Source organism: Tamandua tetradactyla, chromosome 17, assembly GCF_023851605.1.
Source record: "Tamandua tetradactyla isolate mTamTet1 chromosome 17, mTamTet1.pri, whole genome shotgun sequence".
Lineage (NCBI taxonomy): Eukaryota > Metazoa > Chordata > Mammalia > Pilosa > Myrmecophagidae > Tamandua > Tamandua tetradactyla.
The window spans coordinates 73,372,449-73,395,332 of NC_135343.1; the positions used below are offsets into that span (position 1 = coordinate 73,372,449).

At 39.1% G+C, this 22,884-nt stretch overlaps 1 protein-coding gene across 7 annotated transcripts in view; it reads left to right on the forward strand.

Moving 5' to 3' along the window:
* Positions 1–22,884, forward strand: part of LIMS1 (LIM zinc finger domain containing 1) — a 166,289-nt gene that overhangs the window by 127,463 nt on the left and 15,942 nt on the right. For 4 of the 7 annotated variants that reach the window (XM_077134945.1, XM_077134946.1, XM_077134943.1 and 1 more), the window contains exon 2: positions 14,475–14,634. In XM_077134945.1, the coding sequence (XP_076991060.1) occupies positions 14,475–14,634 (160 nt within the window). Of the gene's footprint in view, positions 1–5,455; positions 5,658–11,308; positions 11,870–14,474; positions 14,635–22,884 lie in introns of those variants that run through there. The other 3 variants (XM_077134947.1, XM_077134941.1, XM_077134942.1) reach the window with 3 other exon arrangements.

Consider the following 22,884-nt stretch of genomic DNA (forward strand, 5'->3'; position numbering starts at 1 on the left):
GTTCCCGGGGCTTGGTTATCCTTTACAAGCTGAAGTCATCTGTGTGTGGGTATTTTGTTGTTTGGGTCATACTAGCAAACTTTTCTAAAGATTGCCCAGAGCAAGGTACTTCACGAAAAATAAGCCTATGGGAGGTTGTCAGTACTTACTAAATTGGTTAAGATTGAGTACCTGAGTTATTATTTACAATACTTTGTGCCCGTTATGGGCAGAGCAGTTTTTGAAGTTATGGAGCCATTTCAGGAACCCTTTTGTGTTGCCTAGTCCTTGTGTTCAGGTTGCTGCGAAGCCCTCCCTTTGTGCATCTCTGCCTGCTGGTTTTTGAAGTGGGCTCTCTCGTGCCTGTGGCCTTCTGTAATTAAACCAGACCATTTTTTTTTTCTTCAGACACAAGAGTGGGAATTTCTGCCTCACCCTTTTTTTTTTTAAAATAAAAAATATATATATAACAACAAACAAAAGCATTCTTAACATGATCATTCAGTTCTACATATATAATCAGTAATTCACAGTATCATCACATAGTTGCAGATTCATCATCATTTGTATCAATTCAGAAAAAGAAATAAAGACAACAGAAGAAAATCATACATACCATACTCCTTACTATTCCCTTTCATTGATCACTAGCATTTCAATCTATCAAATTTATTTTAACCTTTGTTCCCCCTATTATTTATTTTTATTCCATATGTTTTACCTGTCTGCTCATAAGGTCGATAAAGGTTTTCACAGTCACACAGTCATATTGTGAAAGCTGTATCATAATACAATCATCTTTAAGAAACATGGTACCTGGAACACAGCTCTACATTTTCAGGCAGTTCCCTCCAACCTCTCCATTACATCTTGACTAACAAGGTGATATCTCTTAAATGTGTAAGAATAACCTCCAGGATAACCTCTCAACTCTGTTTGGAATCTCTCAGCCATTGACACTTTATTTTGTCTCATTTCACTCTTCCCCCTTTTGGTCGAAAAGGTTTTCTCAATCCCTTGATGCTGAGTCTCAGCTCATTCTAGGATTTCTGTCCCACGTTGCCAGAAAGGTCCACACCCCTGGTAGTCATGTCCCACGTAGACAGGGGATGGGTGGTGAGTCTGTTTGCTATGTTGGCTGGAGAGAGAGGCCACATCTGAGCAACAAAAGAGGTTCTCTTTGGGGGGGAGGTGACTCTTAGGCCTAATTTTAAGTTGCCTCATCCTCTTTTATCTAAAATGCTATATTTTAATTAATTGACTTTAGAATTAAAAATATGTCAGCTACTTCTCAAAAATTTTAAACCTAAAGTTAAGAGTTGCATTGCACGTGTCGTCCTCATGAGGGAAATGAATGCACTTCTTAAAATATCACAAAGTCACAGATGGACATTTACACACCAATGTTTATAGCAGCATTATTAACAATTACCAAGAGATAGAAACAGCCAAAATGTCCACCAACAGACAGTTGGCTAAACAAACTGTGACATTTACATAAGATGGAATATTATGCAGCTGTAAAACAGAATAAAGTTATGAAGTATGTAACAACATGAATGGACTAAGGACATTATGCAGAGTGTGATTAGCCAGAAACAAAAGGACAAGTACTGTATGGTCTCACTGATATGAACTGACATTAGTCAATAAACTTGGAATATTTCCTTGGTAACAGAGGCCATCAGGAGATAGAAATAGGGGAAGATATTGGGTAATTGGAGGTGAAGGGATACAGACTGTGCAACAGGACTGAATATAAAAACTCAGGAATGGACAGCACAGTATTACCTAACTGTAATACAATTATGTTAAAACAATGAAGTTGCATATGAGAATGATAGAGGGAGAAGGGCTGGGGCATAAATGAAATCACAAAGAAAGATAGATGGTAAAGATTGAGATGGTATAATCTAGGAATGCCTAGAGTGTATAATGATAGTGACTAAATGTACAAATTAAAAAAATGTTTTTGCATGAGAAAGAACAAAAGAATGTCATTACTGCAGGGTGCTGAAAATAAATGGTACTTAATATTTTAAAATTTCAACTAATGTGTGAGACTAAAGCAAAAAATGTTTATTTGGTACAAATCTGTACTTTGACTAGTGCATCTCCTAATATAACTTATGTAGATAGTTGATTGAACACCTTAAGTACATGGAACTTTGTATAGGACATGAGATTTTTGTTGGTTTGTCCAGGTGATGCCCTGATGAATCCCAGAGTGATTTGATCAGTGAGTGGAATAGTATTTGCAAAGTCCCCTTCGGGGAATGGTGAGAACGGGGGAAAACTCAACTTCCCCAAGTTGAATTCTTGATATTCTCACAAACAATGTAGACAACCAAAGCTATAGGCTGAGCCCCCAGTCTTGGGGTTTGTTCATATGAAACTTAACCCCACAGGGGATAGGTCAAGCCTACTTAAAATTAAGCCTAAGAGTCACCCCCAAGAGAACTTCTTTTGTTGCTCAGATGTGGCCTCTCTCTCCAGCCAACACAGCAAACAGACTCACCACCCTCCCCCTGTCTACGTGGGACATGACTACCAGGGGTGTGGATCTTCCTGGCAGTGTGGGACAGAAATCCCAGAATGAGCTGAGATTCAGCATCAAGGGATTGAGAAAAACTCTAGAATGAGCTGAGACCTTGCATCAAGGAATTGAGAAAACCTTCTCTACCAAAAGGGGGAAGAGTTGAAATGAGACGAAGTGTCAATGGCTGAGAGATTCCAAACAGAGTCGAGAGGTTATCCTGGAGGTTATTCTTATGCATTAAGTAGATATCACCCTGTTATCCAAGATGTAATGGAGAGGCTGGAGGGAACTGCCTGAAAATGTAGAGCTGTGTTCTACTAGCCATGTTTCTTGATGATGATTGTATAATGATATAGCTTTCACAATGTGATTGTGTGATTGTGAAAACCTTGTGTCCCATGCTCCTTTTATCTACCTTATCAACAGATGAGAGGAACATATGGAATAAAAATAAATAATAGGGGGAACAAATGTTAAAATAGATTTAGTTTGAAATGCTAGTGATCAATGAAAGGGATCAGTAAGGGGTATGACCTGTAAAATTTTTTTTTTCTGTCTGTTATATTTTTCTATTGTCTTTTTATTTCTTTTTCTGAATTGATGCTAATGTTCTGGGAAATGATCATGATGAATATGCAACTATGTAATGATATTGTGAATTGCTGAGTGTATGTGTTGGGAATGTTTGTTTCTTATAATTTTTTTTAATTAATAAAAATTTTTTAAAAAATAAAAATATCACGAAGTTTGGTGAGCTATCCATCTTTCTGTCTTTAACACCAAAGATAAACTCTATTAGGTTAAGTTTTGTTTCGGAGGAAGTCACTTCTAAACTTGAGATGCATTTAACCTTCTCCTAGTCACAGCCTTATTTATATATTTATTTTTAAACCTTTATTTTTATTATGAAATATACACAAAACAAATTTCAAAGTACATTTTACGTTTGGAGGGGGGAGGGTGGGGTGGGTGGGGTGGGTGGTGCATGGGCCGGGAATCGAACCCGGCTTTCCTGCGTGGAAGGCGAGCATTCTACTCAAAGTACATTTTAACAAGTAGTTATAGAACAAATTGCAAGCTATGATATAGGTTACAGTTAATACCAATATAATGATTCAGTAGTCATACTCATTTGTTAAATCCTACCTTCTCTGTTATAATTCCTCCTTCTCCTTTGATCCTTCTCCCAATTTTTAGGCATATTTGGACAATGGCCTTCTAACTTCTTTATGTTGGAAAGAGGTGTCGGCATTATGGGGTAGGAGGATGAAATTGGTTGATGCTCTTGGAGAGGCAGACCTCTCCGGATTTTGGGGCTTATCGTGCCTAGGAACCATCTGGAAGTTTTAGGGTTTCTGAATCATAAACTTAGTGAGTGAAGCTTTTTTTTTTTAATTCAACATAACAACATAGAAACACAAACATACTTACCATATGATCATTCTATTCTTGATATATAATCAGTGACTCACAATATCATCACGTAGTTGTATATTCATTACTGTGATCATTTCTTAAACATTTGCATCAATGAGGGAAACTTTTTCATAGAGCTCTGGGTATTCTTTAGGTTTTCAAGAATAGTGTTGGTATTCCATGAATAGCATGGCATAGCATGGCAATTAGCAATGTCTAACTGAAGCTTGCCTAGAAGTAACCTCCAGGACAGTCTCTTGACTCTTTGATATCTCTTAGCTGCCGAGACCTTATTTTATTCATTTCTTTCCCCCCTTTTGGTCAGAAGGCATTGTTCATTCCACAGTGCTCAGGACAGGCTCATTCCTGGAAGTCCTGTCTCACATTGCCACTTACCTCGCTGGACGTCATGTCCCACATAGGCAGGAGAGCAGTGATTTTACTTACAGAGTTGACACAGCTTCATCTTCATTGCTGGATGTCGATCAAAGTATCTGGGATATTTGGAGGCCCTGGGATGGGAGGAGTTGATGTTGTATAGGGAGCATTTTGTACATTCTTTAATCTTTGTTGGGTGATAGTATTTTTCACAGTCTTTTTGGTTATTCTTAATGTACAATAACAAAAGCTAAACTCACTCTTCCCTACTTTGATAATTCCAGTAAGATTTATTAGTGAAAACATGGAAAAAGTGTGCAATTTTCTTCATTTTAAGCTAGTTTGAGAAAATTTGACCCTAATTTTCTCTTTCTTACCCCTGTGGTGATGAATATTTTCTTTTTGCTTGTGCAATCCAGAATTGGGAACCAGTTTTAACAGACAAAGCAAAAAGGCATATTAAATACAATTCCATATCCTTTTCTGGCCAGACTTTGTCTCTTTCTTCACTGTCTGTTGAGAGAAAACACAGTGAATTTTTCCTGGGAGCTGGAAAATGGGAAAGAACTTTTCAGCTCCATTATTTTCACTTGTGTGTCATGAGTGTTTTGTTTTTCATAGTTTGGGGAAATTCAGATTTGTATTTTCCATTTGAGTGGGTTAGATAATCACAGTGAAAAAATTTCATTTTGCTATAGAGTAATTTAACTAAGCTATCTCAACATTTTAAGTATCTGAATATGATACAAAAGCCTTTCATTGAAGTCTGAGAAGCTGTTTTATTCTAGCAGTTGCTGCCAAGTACCTGGTTTAGTGATCTAGCATGCAAATCTGTTTGTGGATTGGGGTACAATTTAGTAGCCCTGCCCTTTCCCTATATTAGAGTTCCAAGTTTTAGAGGCACTTGGTTGCAATGTTCTGCTTGGTTTTTAAAAGCCCCAAAGTTGAAATATTTGGTGGTGAATATAATTCAGTTGTTGCCATTTTAGAAAATTTTAATTTAAAAATCTCTCTTTTTTTTTTTAACAGCTGCTTTTTGATTTTTGGCAACTATGCTCATGATTCTCTCCAGGCTTTAATTATTTGAACTCCTGGAAATAACTATAATTTTTTTGTATGGTATCGCTAAGTAGCTTATTTATCTTTGGCTGTGTGATGTCAAAGGTGGAATTTGTTTTGGCTGAAATCATGGTGTTAGCTACAATAATGGAATCTGAAGCTCTGCAAAATTCTTCTTAGGAGACTGCAGTGGGCTGACAACATCAGATATGCCTCGTATGGTCGGGACTTAGGCTGTGAGGTACACTCAGCCAGGGTCCCAGAAGATGTCGTGGTAGAACTTTCAGTAAGTGATCGTAGATGATTAGAAAATATTTTTGGGTCTATGGACTATGAAACTCTCTCATTGGATGGCTGTAAGGGACATTTGGGTTCAGTCCTGTCTTGTGGAGTTTCTCAAAGACCCAAATTAACTGGGGCGATTGGAGGGGGGAATGAAATTATAGAGCTTTTTGGGAAGGCTCTTTAAGGGAGTCTTAGACCAGAAAAGTACTTGAAAATGTTTGCAAAAGCCGCTTAAGAGGCCTGCTATTTCAAGCAGAGCTGGCTTTTTAGGTATTTTTTTTTCAGAAACAGCCTCCTACTCCATCTCAAGTATTCTGATGTGCCTCCTTAGCGGCAGTAGTGGGTTCAGTTTAGGGAATACAGATAAATATTTTTCTCAAGGTTACAATCATGTCTGAAAGGATTGTTAACACTTCTTAGAGTGACGTTATTAAAGTGCCGAAAAAGATTTAAAAGTAACAAAATGCCTATATATGAAACTTGAGCAATGGTGTTTATTTTGCCTTAAATTACCTGCTTTGTTCTCTTGGGAAAATCACACGCTCTACTCTTCTTTTAGCGCTGCTCTGAGGTAGCTAAATAAATAGTGACTGACTGGCCCAGCCTGCAGAGTCCTTCTAGGTGAACAGTTGCAACTTTTAATAGCCACAAGATTACTGATCCTTATCCAAGGCTCTTGATCAGTCACCACTGGGGGCTCTGAACTAAAATCCCCATCATCATATGCTTTCATAATCGAAGAAACCATATACATCTTTATGTCTGCACAACTAGATTGTAAATTCATAGTAACAGAGGCCATGACTTTTATTCAGTTGCTTTATATATATATATATATTTATTTATTTGCATGGGCAGGCACCGGGAACTGAACCCGGGTCTCCAGCATCGCAGGCGAGAACTCTGCCTGCTGAACCCCTGTGGCCTGCCCAAGAGATATTTATTTTCACCCATGGTGGGTGGGCACTTCTTCAGTATGCTCTTAGGTCTATTGCATAAGGAGCATATAGTAAAAGTTACATGTGCTCAGGGCTGTGTAAAATCACGTAAATAAATAAGCAGTGGGATAAGGTGAACAATTACTTCCTAAGCAGCAATAGTGACTACAGGAGCTGCTACAGCACAGGCATCCCATTTGTGTTGTCACTGCGTAGCTTATACATCACAGGCTGCTTATTCTGATAGCTGCCACCAAGAGCACAACTAAGCCTTCCTGGTTTGCTTTAAATCCTCTCTTTAGTTCCTTTGTTGATTCAGAATAGGTAGCAAGTGTGATGCACAGAGAATTCTGTCCTTTGTTGCTCATGTTGAGTATAAACTGGTAGGGTGTTTTTCTTCTATGGAGAGGCTAATGAGAAGGAGCTGCATAATAGAAGATCGAAGTATTGCATGTACCATTTTTTCTTCTTTCAGAACCTCAGTCTCTTCTCCCTCTCAACTGCCAGCTACAATATTCCTTGATAATAAAAAAGAAATAAAAAGAAGAAAGAGCAAGAGCTGGCTAAACTTTAAACAAAGAAACAGAGCCACGAATTTGTCTTATGTCCATATATGTGCTTTTCTGCTAATTGAACCTTTTCGTAAGACATATGATACCGTTGACCCTAAAACTAATTCCTATTTAGGTGACTTCTGTTGAAGAGTTCTATTTAAGGTGGTATGTGTCAAGCACTCTCATTAACACAGTTCCAGTAGGAAGAAGAGGAAACCAGAAAAAAAAAGTCTCCTACTTGCTTCCTCTTGTGCATTTTACTCCTTAAATAGCGTTACTTGAAGAGTTAAGAGAATTTTTACGAAATTGCTAGCATTAATCTGATTTAGCAGGAGGATACCATAAAACTGGCTTAATGGAAGACGTGGAGCAATTTAGTGGCTAATTGGGATTAGATTTATTTCCAGTTCAAGCCACAGTCCTCCTTATCAGCCCGTAAAAATCTTGTGCCTGGCTGTACCAAGCATTCAGAGGAAGCAAAAACAATAGTTTTTGCTTATTGACAACCAAGGATCAAATCAATCTTTTAGTAAACGCTTTAGTTTCATCAAAGGGCAGTTAAAATTGGTAGAATACACCTTCAAAAAAAAAAAACTTGTTAAGAAACTTTACTTTTCATTTTGTGTCTCTCTGTAGTATTTGATTTTTTTCCTCCAAATGCATGTATTACTTTTTTTTCCCTTCTCATTAATATGGATTTTCTGCGAGATTGAAATAGTATCTGTTATGGGTGTGTATATAAACTGACTACACCTCTACATAGGAAAACTTGGGTCTATGCAGCTATTAGTACAGTTAAAATAAAAAATAGTGATAATACCAAATGTCAGCAACAATGTGGAGAAAATGGATCTCTCATACACTGCTGATGGAAATGTAAAATGGTACAGCTGCTCACAAAGCTAGGAGTTTCTTAAAAACTAAATATCTCCTTACTATATGACCCAGCAGTTGCACTCCTGGGCATTTATCCCAGAGAAATGAAAATTTACATTCACACAGAAACTTGTCCCAGAGTATTTATAACAGCTTTATTTACAATAGCTAAGAACTAGAAACCAGCCAAATGTTCTTCATGGTGAATGGTTAAATAAACTGTGACCCATCCATGCTATGAAATACTAAGAAATTAAAAGGAGCAAATTTTTGATATACTCAATGTTATTAGTTAGGATTCTCCAGAGAAACAGCGCCAACAGGAGATATTGTTTACTACTCTCAGTTCACATGACTTGAGAATTGGCAAACCTGAATTGCAGAGAGCAGGCTTCAAGTTGGGAACTCTGAAGGTTTTGATGAATTCCCCAGGAGAAGCTGGCTGGCAGAAGTAGATGTAGACATTCTTTCTGACTGCTGAAATGATCGATCCTCCTGCTGATTGGATGAGCCGTCTCTCATCGCTGAAGGCAGACTCCTTGGTTGTAGATCTCATCAGCCATAGATGCAGTCAGCTGAGTAGTGATTTAAGTCTACAAACTACCCTCAGTCACAGTCAGGCCAGTGCTTGCTTGACCCAAAACTGGGCACCATAATCTGGCCCAGCTGACACATGGATGTTACCATCACACTCAGTACCTTGGATGTATCTCAGTGGAACTATGCTGAGTGAAATAAAGCCAACCTTAAGTTACATACTGTGTAATTCCATTTATTTACCATTCTCTGAATGATAAAAGTATGTATGTAGATAACAGACTAGTCTTTGTCCAACATTAGGATGGGGATAGGAAGGGGCAAGTGTAGCATGAGGGAGAACTCTGTGTGGTGTTGAAATAGCTCTGTATCTTGATTTTGGTGGTTACAGGAATCTACATATGTGATAAAATGACACAGAACTCTACATACATATTGTACCAAAGTCAAGTTCTTGGTTTTGCTGTTGGCCTATGTATATATAAGATGTAGTCAATGGGGAAAACAGGGTGAAGGGCATACGGACCTTTCTGTAAGATATTTGCAACTTCCTGTGACTCTATTTTTCTGTCTTTTCTAACATAGAAAACTTAAATAGTTTTTATGAAGAAGAGAATTAGTTGTATTTTTAGGTCCCCTGCCATTTCAAAGGACTTGGCAGACATGTAGCTAATTTGCTCCTTCATTGTTTTTCCCAGCTAGATCAAGTAGATGGATTCATAAACCCAACAGATAATTAGTGAGCACCTGCTAAGTGCTGGGCTGTGGTCAGTGTACTGGGGATACAAATATGAACAAGGCAAAATTCCTACCCTCACGAAGGTTACATTTTCGGTTAACAGAATAAAAAGAATTTGTCCCCAGTCTTTATGGGAATTCCTTGAACCGGAGGGAACAAGGCGTCTCCCAAGAACTACCTTAATGAGCTGCCCTCGGGGTTGGTGTCTCCAAGTACCTCAGTGTCAGTGTACTATTTTGAATTCTGATGAAGTTACTGGTGGGAGAGTGAGCTTGATTTGGCATCACTGGAACTAGTGTGGGATAAGAAATAAAGACTACTGGAAGGAAAACAAACAGAGCCTGGCAGCTTCTGGTCTTAGAGGGAGACAAATGACATGAAAGCTCATTGTAAACTGACAAGTGGGGAAGATTATTACTGAGAGCCTGATGGGGGAAAGGGGCCCTTCTTTCTTTTTCACAAAGGCATCGTTTACTCTACTCCCTGGGGAGGACAAGTCCCCTTGTTTGTGCAGTTGGTCCCAGTAACCTGGGATGGAGAAATTTAAAAGATAATGAAAATGAATATTGATTTTGAGTTTTGAGAAGAGGAGAGTCTTAAGTAAGATAGAAATGTGAATAGAGAGAAGAAAATCAGGTTAAGAGGGAAGGAGTATTCTTGGCAAAAAGCTTCTATGTCTCCCTACCCCTAACATGTGCATTATGTTTCTGGCCTCAGAAGTGTGTCTCTCTCTGTTTTTGTCTGTCTTTCCTCTCTGACACCTTTCTCTATTCCACAAAGTCATTGTAAAAAAGAAAGAAAGAAATTTAGATAAGTAGATAGAAAACACTTAAAACCATGAGATTGTTTCTTTCCTGTTTAAACATGGTGTTTCCCTTGTTGAGTCATTCTCAGGCTTGGCTCCCAGCACCTTTACCTGCGAGATCATTAAGATTCAAGGTGGGAAAACTTGATCTCATTATCTGCTTCTAGTTCCAGTTTGTACTCACTCCCCAACCTTTTCTAGTTAAACTATTTTGCTCCCAAGTAATTATTTTCAGCCATTTTCTTACATAGAGGTTTAAAACAAGCTCTAGAATCAGGCTCTAGGATCTAGAGGTTCTAGGTTTTCCTCTTGGCTAGTTATTTGTACTCCCTCTGCCTAAGTTTCCTCATCTATAAATAATTCCTACCTCACAGGGATATGGTGAGAAGTAAACGGTGCAATAGTAAGCATTTACTAACCTTTAGGTATTATTTATAGTTATTATTAGAGAGTCTCAGCTGCATTTTGTCTCTTCGCTGGTGGTTGCATGGCTCTCCTATCTCTAGTATGATCTGCTCTGTCACCTAGTGGGTCCCGTGCCCTTTGCTCTAGATTTTCTTTTAAAGGTTCCTTTGGCACTGCGATTTTGGTGGGATGGCTCCCAAGAGGCCAAGGGCTTGAGAAAGGATCTGAATACTTGTATTGCTCATGGTACATCACCGCTACCACCGTCATCATCATTGCTAATGCAGTTCTAAGGTGACAGCCGTACAGAATGAATATAGCAGGAATGCCACATCATTCTTTTTAATGAGAAGAACATGTCCTGGGCATCCTTAGCCATGGTAGAGAACTAGAAACATTGGCTCACCTAAATTATGAGATTAGCTTGGGAAGAAAGAATTATAACTAAACTCTAGCTCTTTTCAGTTTCCATTTAGGTCCATTCATTCAGCCACATTACTGAACTATTATATGTCAAGCGCTAGGATAAATAAATAAAAGTAAAGCAGCCCTTAATTTCAGGGACTCACAGCCAAATGGAGGGAGGCTCATATAAAGGCATAGCTGGTGCCTGTGGCTGGGAATTATGGTGCACATAATTGAGGGGAAGATTGCTGTGATGTCCTTCTGAGTGTACCAGCAGCATCAGCATCCCCCGGGAGCTTGTTAGAAATCCAGAATTTCTGGAGGTGTTTTCCAAGCTCTGCAGAAGATTGGTATGTCCCCAGAGTGGAGGAACACAGCGTTAGTGTTGTTGAAGCCTGATGACAAATGTCCAGGGCATGTGGCTATTTCTTTCTCCTGAAGCCCTTCTTACAAAGCAGTCCTCTACTGCTGCAAGGTACACTGCTTACAGCCAGCCCTGCAGGGAGGCGCTCCAACTGGCCGCCTTACCACTTCGTGGGATGTTTTCCAGAGCGTCCAGAAAGCCACAGTCAATCAGGATTGTTGTGCCGACTGAGCTGCTTTGCCGCCGGGAGCTCTTATCTTGAAGCACCAGTAGCGACCCTGGCAGGCCTGGCTGGGAACAGTGGGAGTGACCCTGAGCTGGGAAGTGGGGGTGTCCTGGATATTGTTTCTCCTTCTTCTGTGTCCCGCTGCACTTTTCTCTGGGCTCGGTGCTCTCAAGTCCCCAAGGATGGCATTCCCGGGCAGAGCACGCCCTTACGTTATCCCAGAGAATGAAGAAGTGCCCCCGACCATCCTTAACAGTGTCCACGAGACTAATGGGAATGAAGATGAGAGGGCAGTGTCCAAGCTGCAGCGCAGGCACAGTGACGTAAAGGTCTACAAGGAGTTTTGTGACTTTTATGCGAAATTGTAAGTGTCTCCCTCCCTGGAGCTCTGCTCTTTCAGATCTCGCCTTGTGGGACTCTCAGTTCACTGGCCATTCTGACGTGGCTAATCCTGGTTTATTTACTTTCCTCTGGGTGGTGTTTTTCCAGGGTGGTCGGGGGGCTTTGCGAGCGTCTCACCATACAGCAGATTCCAAGAGGCAGGTGGGGTGGTTGCCTTGTTAGGTAAAGCTGCCTTCCACTAGACGAAACGCAGATGTGAAGGAGAATGCCACCGTTAAAGTAGGAGTAATGAAGTCTTTGTCTTCAGTGTAGGTTCAGTATAGCAGTACACACATGCTCATTATAGAGTCCAAAGAAGGGAGGTTTAGAATTTTCGTTGGCGGGATTTATAATAGAAAACGTTTATACTCTGAAACTTTAAAAAGACAAGGAGTTTATAAAGAAATATGTTTCATTATGTTTAACAGTCAGCAGTTTAAAGTAAACTAACTGGGTTTCATAATACAGTATTGTCTCTAAGAGATTGCATGAATAAATAAGAATGCTCAGTATCTAGAAAATATAATATATATATATATACACATACATGGATACACATGCTGTGAGAGAACTCTTAAATGGTTAGTCTTATCTACATTAAGTGGATTTTTGCAAACGATTTTTTTTTAAATCATGCAAAGTAACCTTTAAGAGCAAGTCAAGTAAGATTGTTGACCTGATTTAAAATTGTAAACATGGAATTATTGCTAATCCCAAATTTGTCAAGTAACGCTCAAGGAGAAGGTAACCGACCTCATTGTCTTTTTCCATTAATCCATTTGGCGTGATATTGCAACAGATGTGATTTATCTTCAGACTCATCCACAGCTCTGTTTAAGAGTAATTGGGGAGTGCACGGGTAGTTCGGTGGTAGAATGCTCACCTTTCATGCGGGAGACCTGGGTTTGATTCCTGGACCATGCACACCTCCCCCCAAAAAACAAAACAAAACAAAACAAAAAACAAAAGAGTAATTGGGGAATTATCATTTTACTGTAATAAATATTTGAACTGCCTGGTGAGCTCCCAAGATGATTTTTGGATTTACACATTGTTGCATTTTAAGTAAACTAGAAAATTTGTTTGGTATGCTATAATAAATGAGGCACATGAATAACAGAAATCTAGTTGATACAAATTATCTGTGCAAGATTGATTTGTGGAAGTAGATCAATTAAATCAGTTATGACTGGCAAGTTATGAAGATTGTTTACTAAATATTTTTACCTATATCTGTTTTCCCCACATATTCCTTATCATCAACACATTAGTAAAAATCCATTTCTGAAAAATTAACCAATTAATTATGACAGCTATAACTGCAGGTTTAATTGTGTGATACCATTTGTTACCTTTAAAAAGTAACACCTTGCTGTATGTAGTGCTAAGTATAAAGTAAAACAAAATGCAGTGCTAAAAGGTCAAAGACTAGAAAGGAGAGGGGAAAACATAAACAATTCATTGAAGATGGTGCAATTGTTTATTTCTTTCTGTCTGAAAAGTTTCTTCTAACGTTCTTGTTTTCTTTTCCTTTTTCTTGTTATTAAAAGGAACATTTCTTGGAAACTATTTATTACATTATTTCTCTAAAACGAGTTTATTTTTGCTGTGTGGTGAAATAACTATGTGCTTGTTTTGATGTGTCTACCCATTTGCTAATTCTAACTATTTAAATCTTTGAACTTGAATATAAACTGTCTATAATGTGGTGAATATAAACAGGTCAGTGATCATCAAGCTCTTTGCACTCAGGACCCCTTTACACTCTTAAAAAATTGTGTAATTTTTGTTTACAAAAGAGCTTTTGTTTATGAATATTTACTGTATAAGAAAGTAAAACAAAAATTTAAAATACTTATTTAGAAATAACAGTGGACTCATTCCATAAATGCTTTTTTAAATGAAAAATAATTATTTTCCAAACGAAGAAAAGTTCAGTGGGAGAGTGGCATTGCTTTACATTTTTTGCAGACCTCACTGTCTGTCTTAACAGAAGGCAGATTCTCATATCTGCTTCTACATTCAACCTCTTACAGTATTTTGCTCAAGATGAAATATATGAGGAAAAGAGAGCCTCTTATTGAAATGTGGTTGGAAAAGGGAGGGTCTTGTGGACCCTTGAAAGGTCACAACGGCCCCCATACTTGGAGAGCTGCTGATCTAAGGGATAATGAACTAAGCCATTCCAGAATGTTCTCCTTTTCCAGCTTTTATGGGAGTTCTGTTAATTAAGATCATGGAGGATTTAGCGACTCTTTTGAGACAGTTTAGAATGAACAATAATGCTGTATATTTGAGTAGCATCTTCTGGTGTCCAAAGTGGATTTATATACTTTTTTTCTTACTTCATCCCCCAAACAGTATTTTTAGCAAGAGGAATGCCATGCTTAAAAAAAAAAAGCAGAATCAAATCAGGAAGCTCTGATAGAACCTAAGAGATTGGGAGAATCTGAGAGAGGGAGTACTTAAAATACAAATAAGAAAGAGGGCTTTATATATAAAATATGGTTTTTACAATCAGGTGGAAGTTGCTCCTTGGTTCTCTGTGTTGTTTGGCCTCTCTGACTGCTGTCCTTCGTGTGTTGCAGCAACATGGCCAATGCGTTGGCCAACGCCGCCTGTGAGCGCTGCAAGGGGGGCTTTGCACCTGCTGAGAAGATTGTGAACAGCAATGGCGAGCTGTACCATGAGCAGTGTTTTGTGTGTGCTCAGTGCTTCCAGCAGTTCCCAGAAGGACTCTTCTATGAGGTGAGTCTACCTGGGCAGAAGCCTAGAGGCATCTCCCTCCCCTCCCCTCCCCTCCCCTCCCCTCCCCTCCCCTCCCCTCCCCTCCCCTCCCCTCCCCTCTTTTTAAGGCATCCTTCTTCACTTTACATTTCAGTATCAAGGGTTGTATTGAAGAAGCGGATACAGTGCCAGGTATCTGATACCTGTCTGGTCAGTGGTGTCATATATGTGGAAAACATGGGCAGTGGCCTAGATGGGATAACAGACCCCACCATTTGCACCTGTTAGATTCACCTTCTTATTTCAGAACCCACCATACCTTGAGACTTGACCTGTCATCTCTGCCCCACTCTAGCTCACATAAGCTTTATAAACTTCAGCCGCAATTTCTGTAGTTTTTCCACTGAGGTCTCCATTCACTTGCCCCTCCATATTCCTTGCTGATGCCTGCCTCTGTATCTTTTCACTTTTTCACAGTAGCACGGGGCATCCTTTGTAAACCATGGTATCTGTTACTACGACGACTTCCATGGACTAATTCTCTCCAGTCTGTTGCTTCTACTAACCCATATCCCCTCACCAAATGCCATGTTATTTTCCTGTGGTTCCTACAGCGATTCAAAATTATTTGCAGATTGTATGTCTTATTTTCCCAGAGCTTTCTACAGAGTGGATTCTCTGGAATTGCTTCTTGGGTAGAGAAGAAATGTTAAAGAGAGGGAGCTAGATTCCTCTAAGCATGAGTAGGGCTTCCACACTTATGTTTTCCAAAGAGGATCTTATTTGGAAACTAGTGGTACACACGGACCATGTGTATCTTATATCTCTTCTATGTATCTTATTTTCTTTTTCATTTTCCCAACACTTGTTTTTCTTGATCCTTCGGTGTTACCATGTGCTGGACACTTCCTTTGTATGTATTCTCACCATTACTGAAAGCCTTCTGTCACAGGAAACGTGTATTTTGGGGGAATGGTCTTGGGAGGCTGACCCCATGCTGTAAACAAAAAGAGTGATATATATGTGCACGTGTGTCTGAGAAGAAGATTAACTAGATTATTTACTTTTGCCAACTTACTGTTTACATATTTGTAATAGGTGGTGTTTTTGTGTGTTTTCAAATAATATATGTAAGATTATGTTTTAGCTAGAGATGGGGTGCTCTTGGATGTCTTCTGGCTAGCAGATTTAGAAAAATTTCCCTTTTACGAGCCATTTGTGAGGAAGGAAGGACAGTATTTAAAGGCCATTAGGAAGTCAGTTGTCACTCAGGCAGCATTTTTGCAGAGTGACCGTGCCCTAGGTGGGCGTGAGAGTCTCTGGGCAGCCTTCAGGAAAACTGTTTAACCCGGCGTGGGCACATGTCTATAGGAGTGTAACTGTGAGACATGGTTTTAAGAGTTTTAGTTAGGGAATGTGTTTTATTCACTAGTGCACATTTATTGAGCTCCTACCATGTGCATTTCCTACAACGGAAATCTTAATGGTAAAAACATGAATTCTTTGTCTCTTTTCCTTTAGTTCTTCCCGGCTCCTTCCCTGGGCAGTGGGAATCTTTTTTGTCAAGGGTGAAGACTTATGGAAGGGGAAAGGGAGGTGCAGTTGTAGGGGACAGAGTGGCAGAGGACTTGAGTGGGTATGAATGGTGATGTCCGGGTCAGAGAACTGGCTGGACTTGGCGTATAATGTGGGAGGTGGCGACTGGAAGATGTGGTCTGGAGGTTTGAGGAAGAAAAGGAAATCCCTAGGGGCTGAGGTATCAGGAAAAGAAGGGGAACTTTTTCTGCATTATTGGTGATGGGGTTGGGCAGTTACTCATTTTGGGTGAAAGGACCTAAGGACCTGCTTGTGTGGAGTCGTGTTAAAAAAATGAACTGCAGGAGTGGAGGCATGCCGGGAATGTGCAGGGAGTGAGGGAGCACTGCCGGGCCACCTTTAAAGGAATCGTATTCATCGGCCTTCAGTGGGAACATTTGTCTTCATGTTGTGGAAACCCCTCTTTACTCGCCTCTTTTTTTTTTTGAGGCCCAGAGAGGTAAAAATGTCCTTGAGAATATATTTGGTTTCTAACGTGATCGGAACCTACTTTGGTCTTCTAATATCCAATACAGTATTTCTCCCTTACATACTATTTTTAAAATGTAAGTTATTTTTACGGAAATGGGTAATTATGGTAAAGACCTCAGGAAAGAACCTAGAGATCTAAGAGAAGAACTCAAAGAGAGAGAGAGACAGATCTGTTTTTTCCAAACATGTTTCTTACTTCCCTGGGCTGCTCATCCCTCTGAGAATGCCTTAGAGCTCCAGCCCTCCTCCATTGCTTTCTTTTTCTTTTCTTGTTCTTTTGCTGCCACTTTGGGATTAGCCAGCATGACGGCCTGGTAAACTCATGGTTCCATATTTGGGTTCTGTAATCTGCAAAGCCATTTGTGCTTAGTCAGAGCGAAAGGATCTGCAGCAGCCTTGAGGCACATGGAGTAAAGCATGACGCACACTTGCTGTCCTGCCCCCTTCCCTTTACTTCGAGACTATAAATACTCTCCCTGGGCTTGTCTGATATTATTCCAAAAGATGTTATAAATACCATTAATGTGCTTTTGCCCTAGCTTAAAAGTTCTCTTGGACCCTGAAGGAGATTGCAATTTTAACTACAAAGGTTACCATAAAAACCACTTCTCCTGTCTAGGAGAAGCACTTGGAGAACTTTCCTTTTGGTTGAATTTTAGAGAAAAAGCTATCCAGGGCTTCTAAGAAACAATCTCCATTTACAGTTTTGCCCAACAATAAATTGTTTTCCAGAAAAGGAAGCTTGAAAACTTACCTGATTTGATTTCCATTTGGGACAGGACTTAGGTGCTGATTCAGTTTTGGTAATGAATCACAAATGTATCTTTTCCACTTGATATTTCTGTTTATGTCCTGTTATCAGAACATCCTCCTCCTTTATTTCCACAGTCCCTCCTCTTTCTTTTCCCTAGAAGACTAGCTATGAAGACTTTTAGGTAGGTTCTCTGCACTCATTTTCCCCTTGAAAATGTGATTTATTTTTCCTGTGGCATTTCCTGATACTTCGGACCAGATGACCAGGGCATTCTTCCACTGTGGCCACAAAACCGAATCTAGAATTAGACTGTTGTCTCCTACCCACTCATTAGGACGTGTGTCTAGAGAGAAGCTGATGGAGCACAGGTGTTTCTGGCCTGCTTGCTGCTCCTCTGAAAAGGGATAGAGCAGCAATTAAGGTCATTACTCTTATTGGCTCCTTACTCAAGAAGACCTTGAGACTCCACTGGATTATGTGGTTTAAGAAGTGAACCTATAAACTGAAGAAAAGGCAAATTGTGTTTTAAAGTTGGTTGTATTTCTCTAGTTTCCAATCCTGTAAATTTTTATGTGTGTACTAATAAAGATTTTTTATACTTACTAAAAAAACAAAAAGTGAACCTGAAATTTGTCTTTAAGATTGTAATCCATCATCATTGAAGAAGGTAGAATTTACTTTTCCGTTGTGCTCTGCAGCTTCTATCATCAGTAAACTCTTTTACTTAAGGTATTTCTTAATGCAAGGATCAGTAGTGGTGTTTTCAGCCTTATCCCATCTGTTTTCATTTCGTTTGTCTTTTTCTTTCCTGAATTTATACACTTTAATTATACGTTTAGAATGGAGATCATTTATTACTTTTTATTATGGCTATTTATTTATATGCTTGTCTTCTCATCTAACTTTCTTCATTTGCAAGGACTGTCCTAATTTGACATCTCTAGTACTTGTTACAATATTTGATGACTATTAGGTGCTCAATAAATACATTGATATATATATACAGGACTTAATGACTCATTCAGGTACAGACCTGTAAAATAAAATGCTAATATATTAATTAGGAACTAGGTCAGACATTTTCTAACTTAAATATTTGCAAACTGTACTTCAAATTCTTGGTTCTCTTACCCAACTCCTATTGTTTATCTCATAATAAATGTTGTCCATGGTTTTTCTTCTCTGTGTGCAAAGCAAGTAAATGGTGGGGTGGGGGTGAGGGGGGGTGGGGAGTGGGGAGCATTCTTAGGTAGTAAACAGAAGATTTTCAGCTATGATTACAACTCTTGAGCCACAATGAATTTTCAGTACCACATGTGGACTACTGACTTGTGTAAGTTTGGACCAACGTGGCTTTGTTGAGTTGAACTTACTTTTATTTTGAAATATTTAAAACCTACAGAAATATTGAAAGAATAGTTTCTTGAACATCATATACCCTACACATCTGTCATATCCACACATACAACCTGTTTTTTCCCCAGAGAATTTGGATATAATTGTAGATGCATGGCGCTGAATGAAGTTACTTTGACATTTGCAACTGAATACTTGTAAAGGTGCTTCGTGGTGTGACTCTAATTTGGGTGTGTGTGTGTGTGAAGCATACACTGTAGGAGAGGGCAGTGAGGGAGTCATAGTGAAGAGATGGTTTGGGGGAGACTGGAATTCCTTAAGTGTTCTGTGTTTGAATGACATGTTATGTCAAGTTTGAGGTTTTAATATAGTCACTCCTGGTAGGGGTAATCATTTCTTGAATTAAAAGCTTTCTTCCCAGTTTGTTTACATGGTTCAAATAGTTTTAAATGCCTGTTAGAAGTGAGTCACTAAGTCTAGTACATACTCAAAGGGGGGAAATTAAGCTCTATTTCATTCCTTTTAATGTATACTCTTCTGGAAACAGAGTTTAAATGTGAAAATTTCTTGGTCTTTACATGTCTTTCATGACCTTGATTCCGTTAAAGAGTACACTAGCCAGTGTATTTTGTAGAGTGCCCCTCTACAAGGAATAGTAGGTATTTGGCAAGATGAAGTGGGAAAAATAGCACATTATCTTATTTAGTGTCTGAACTTCCCATTTCAGAGCATTCTTATTAAACATAAAATCAAAAACTTGTTGCATGTGTTAAACTGCACTAATTATGTAATGCTTTGCAGAATCATTTTGCAGTCCATAATCTTTAGTCTTTTGTTAAAAAAAAAAAAAGACTACTCATTTACTTGCTTTATCCTCAGTTGATCCCGTATTTCTCTAATACTCAGCTGAGCAGGTATCTTTTAGCATCTGTGATGTGCAGAGCTCCCCAGTAACTGCTGTATAGCCTACTGACAGTGTAGTAGGTTTGATTCTGGATCCCTTATTGCTCGTATTTAGAAAGTCAGTGGCCAGCATAAAAGATGGGCCTTCCGTGGTCACCACCTGGTCTTCAGCAGTTAAGGGCAGTGTTTATACCTCTGTTCTCTGCTTATCAAGAGAACTGTTTTCACTGGAAAGAAAAGGTGAAAATGTATCTCGGGGGAGTAAGTTTACTCTTGTTATGTTTTATCTGAAAAATCTGAGTGTTCAGTCTTCTATGAGATTTTGTGAATGACATTTATTCATTTATTGATCCATTCAAGAAATATTTATAATATTAATTAAAGAGTTACAGTGTGCCAGGCAACATGGTGTGTTCTAGGAATAGAATGATGAACAAGGTAGACACAAGGGATTTATATTGTAGTGGATTAGACTAGACTGGCAAAGATCATGTCATTGAAAGTTAGATAAGGAAACCTCACAGTATTAAGATTGATTGGTAATAGAAAAAGAAGTTAAATCTACCTGTTGACAGATTGTCCCCCCGCCCCAGAATCTACTGAAATTTGAGATAGATGTTTAAAATCCTTTAGCTCAGTGCCTGGTATTTGGTAAAGATTAAATAATGGAGGATTTTAAAACATTACTATGTGGTTTTACAGACTTATTTATATATATATCTACCACAACTCTTCCCATAGTTGATCTTAGCAGGTGCTTTCAATATTTGTTGACTGACAACTGAATGAAACTATTCTAAGATGTTTTAGGAACCATATATCCATGGTTATTAATTCTCAGAATCTCTATATCTTTCTCAGAGTTGTGCGGTGATGGATGGAGGGTGAATTAACTTTACTGTTACAGAGTCCAAAAGGAACCCAGTAACACATGACTAATGACACAGCTCCACAACCGATAGAGTTACCTCATCATCTGTGTTCAAGTGAGCAGTTTTAGGGAAAGGTCATATGGGTTGGCAGAAGCTGTGGTAGGGGCCCCAGTCTTGTGTGATTTTTCAGCCGTGGTGTTTAAGTTCTGGTAGGAATCCATGAAATCCTAGAAAAGCTTACAAAGCCAAAGGTAGTTTAATAATTCTTGATACTTTTCTCTGTTGTTCTGCCTAAGAAAGGTGGTGTGATACAGAGGGAAAAGCACAGGCTTTAGGGTCAGTCAGGCTTGGGTTTGAATCCCACCTCCACAATTTGCTGGCTCTGGCACAAGTTGTTTAAGCTTTTTTCAGTCTTCTCTAACAAGGAGAGAATTAAACCTATCTCATAGGGTTACGAGTTTGAACGAGCGTAGCTTGTAAAGCACCCAGTAAATTAGCCCACTCCTTCCACCTTTCCCGCTGGGTACTGCTTTGGATAAATAAAGCTTTGCATACACTTAACCAGGGTTTTTCATCCTTAGCCCTATTGACCTGTTGGGCCAAATAATTCTTTGTTGTGGGGGCTGTCCTGTGCATTCTAGGATATCTAACAACATCTCTGGTCTCTACCTACTAGATGCCAGTTATACTTCCCCTCCGCACCCCCAATTTGTGATGAACAAAAATGTCTCCCTGCATTGTCAGATGCCCTTGGGGAACAAAATTGCCCTAAGTTGAGAACCACTGTACTCAACAATGGGGGTGCACCCCTTCCCATAGGTTATGTCCTTGAGAATGCTAATAGCAAGTTGGTCCTAACTAGGAATGTTCCCCAAATTGTTTAGGTAAAGGACTAAAAGCAAAACTCTTTTTAAAAAATCCTGTATCTTAGAATTTGACTGCAGTCAGACTTAATTTTTGTGTCTTAAATTTAATTAGAAACTATTTCTAGAAATAACTCACTTAAGAAAGACCTTTAAGTAAGCATACTTTTTCTTGTTTAAATGAGCACAAGAGAAGATATCTTCTATTTCCATCCTCACTTTGCAGAAGTAAGGTACATTTTACATGTAGCAAATAAAACTGGTTTCCCAAACTGAAATTCAGTTTCCTCTATTCAGATATTGGCAACTTGATACACTAATTCTACATCTGCGTCTTATCCTAAAATACATTTTCTGTTTTTTTTATTATAAAAGTCACTCATTTTTTTAATGAAAATCTGTATCAGAAGATAGCTGATCAGGGTAATAATAAAAACAGTGTGGGCATGTGGCAGAGGAGGCAGCTATACACAGGCGCCCGGACAAAAGGCTCCCAGCGAAAACAAGCTGCAGAGATGAAGGTGGGGATTCAGAGCCGAAACCGGGACATCTAATCTGTGAAACAAGCTATGATCCTACCTCGCATCCATTTAAAGTCCCAAAAGAAAATGGAAGAGCTTTAAATGCCACCAAGCTGGAAGGGGTATTTGCAGAAACATGCCTTGCTTCCCTGGGTGACCACTGCAGTGGAGGCTGATGTGCAAATGAATAAATATTTGTACAAGGACCAAGTCACTGGTGGCATGAAAAAGCTGATTGATGCCATTTCCAGGGGAAATACCCATTCAGCTCAGAGATCCTGACATTGCCTACAGTGGTTCCTAAATCTAATTTTGTGACACCCAGGTTTATCTTCAGTAAAAAGAGTGTCTTAATTTTTACTCCAAAAAAAATACTCTAGTGAAATGGAACCAACAGTTACAGAGTGATACTATTAAAAAAAAATATTACAAACCAGTGAGTGGACTGAACCACGGACCTGGGACTTAGTGTGCTGCCATTTCCAGTCTGAGATGGGTCTGCATTTAGTAACTGGGTGCTCTGTTGATGCTTCAGATTTATTTATTTTTCCCTTTCATAGTTTTGAGTTTCCCAAATGTGTCCTTTCTTCCCCTATCACAAAATGCATAACAGGAAAGACCCATTTATGATGAGTGATTCCGTGGAAAGATGTTTTACAAAGAGGTTTCTTCATTCATTTCCTCTGTACTGCATCCTGATTGTTCAGGAAGGGTGAAACCTGGGCATGGGGGACCGGTTGGGGGAAAACTTTCCGATTAGATGAGGTGATTATCTGCTGACCGTCATTTCAAAGTAATTCATGACAAACGAGTATGAATCATCAAAGTGATTTTCAACATTTGCACTTTGCTTGAAATGTGACCATCAGCTATATGTCCAACTGTGCTTTTCTCTAAAGCAGTACAATTCTCGTTCCCGAAGGGAATGTGCCCAG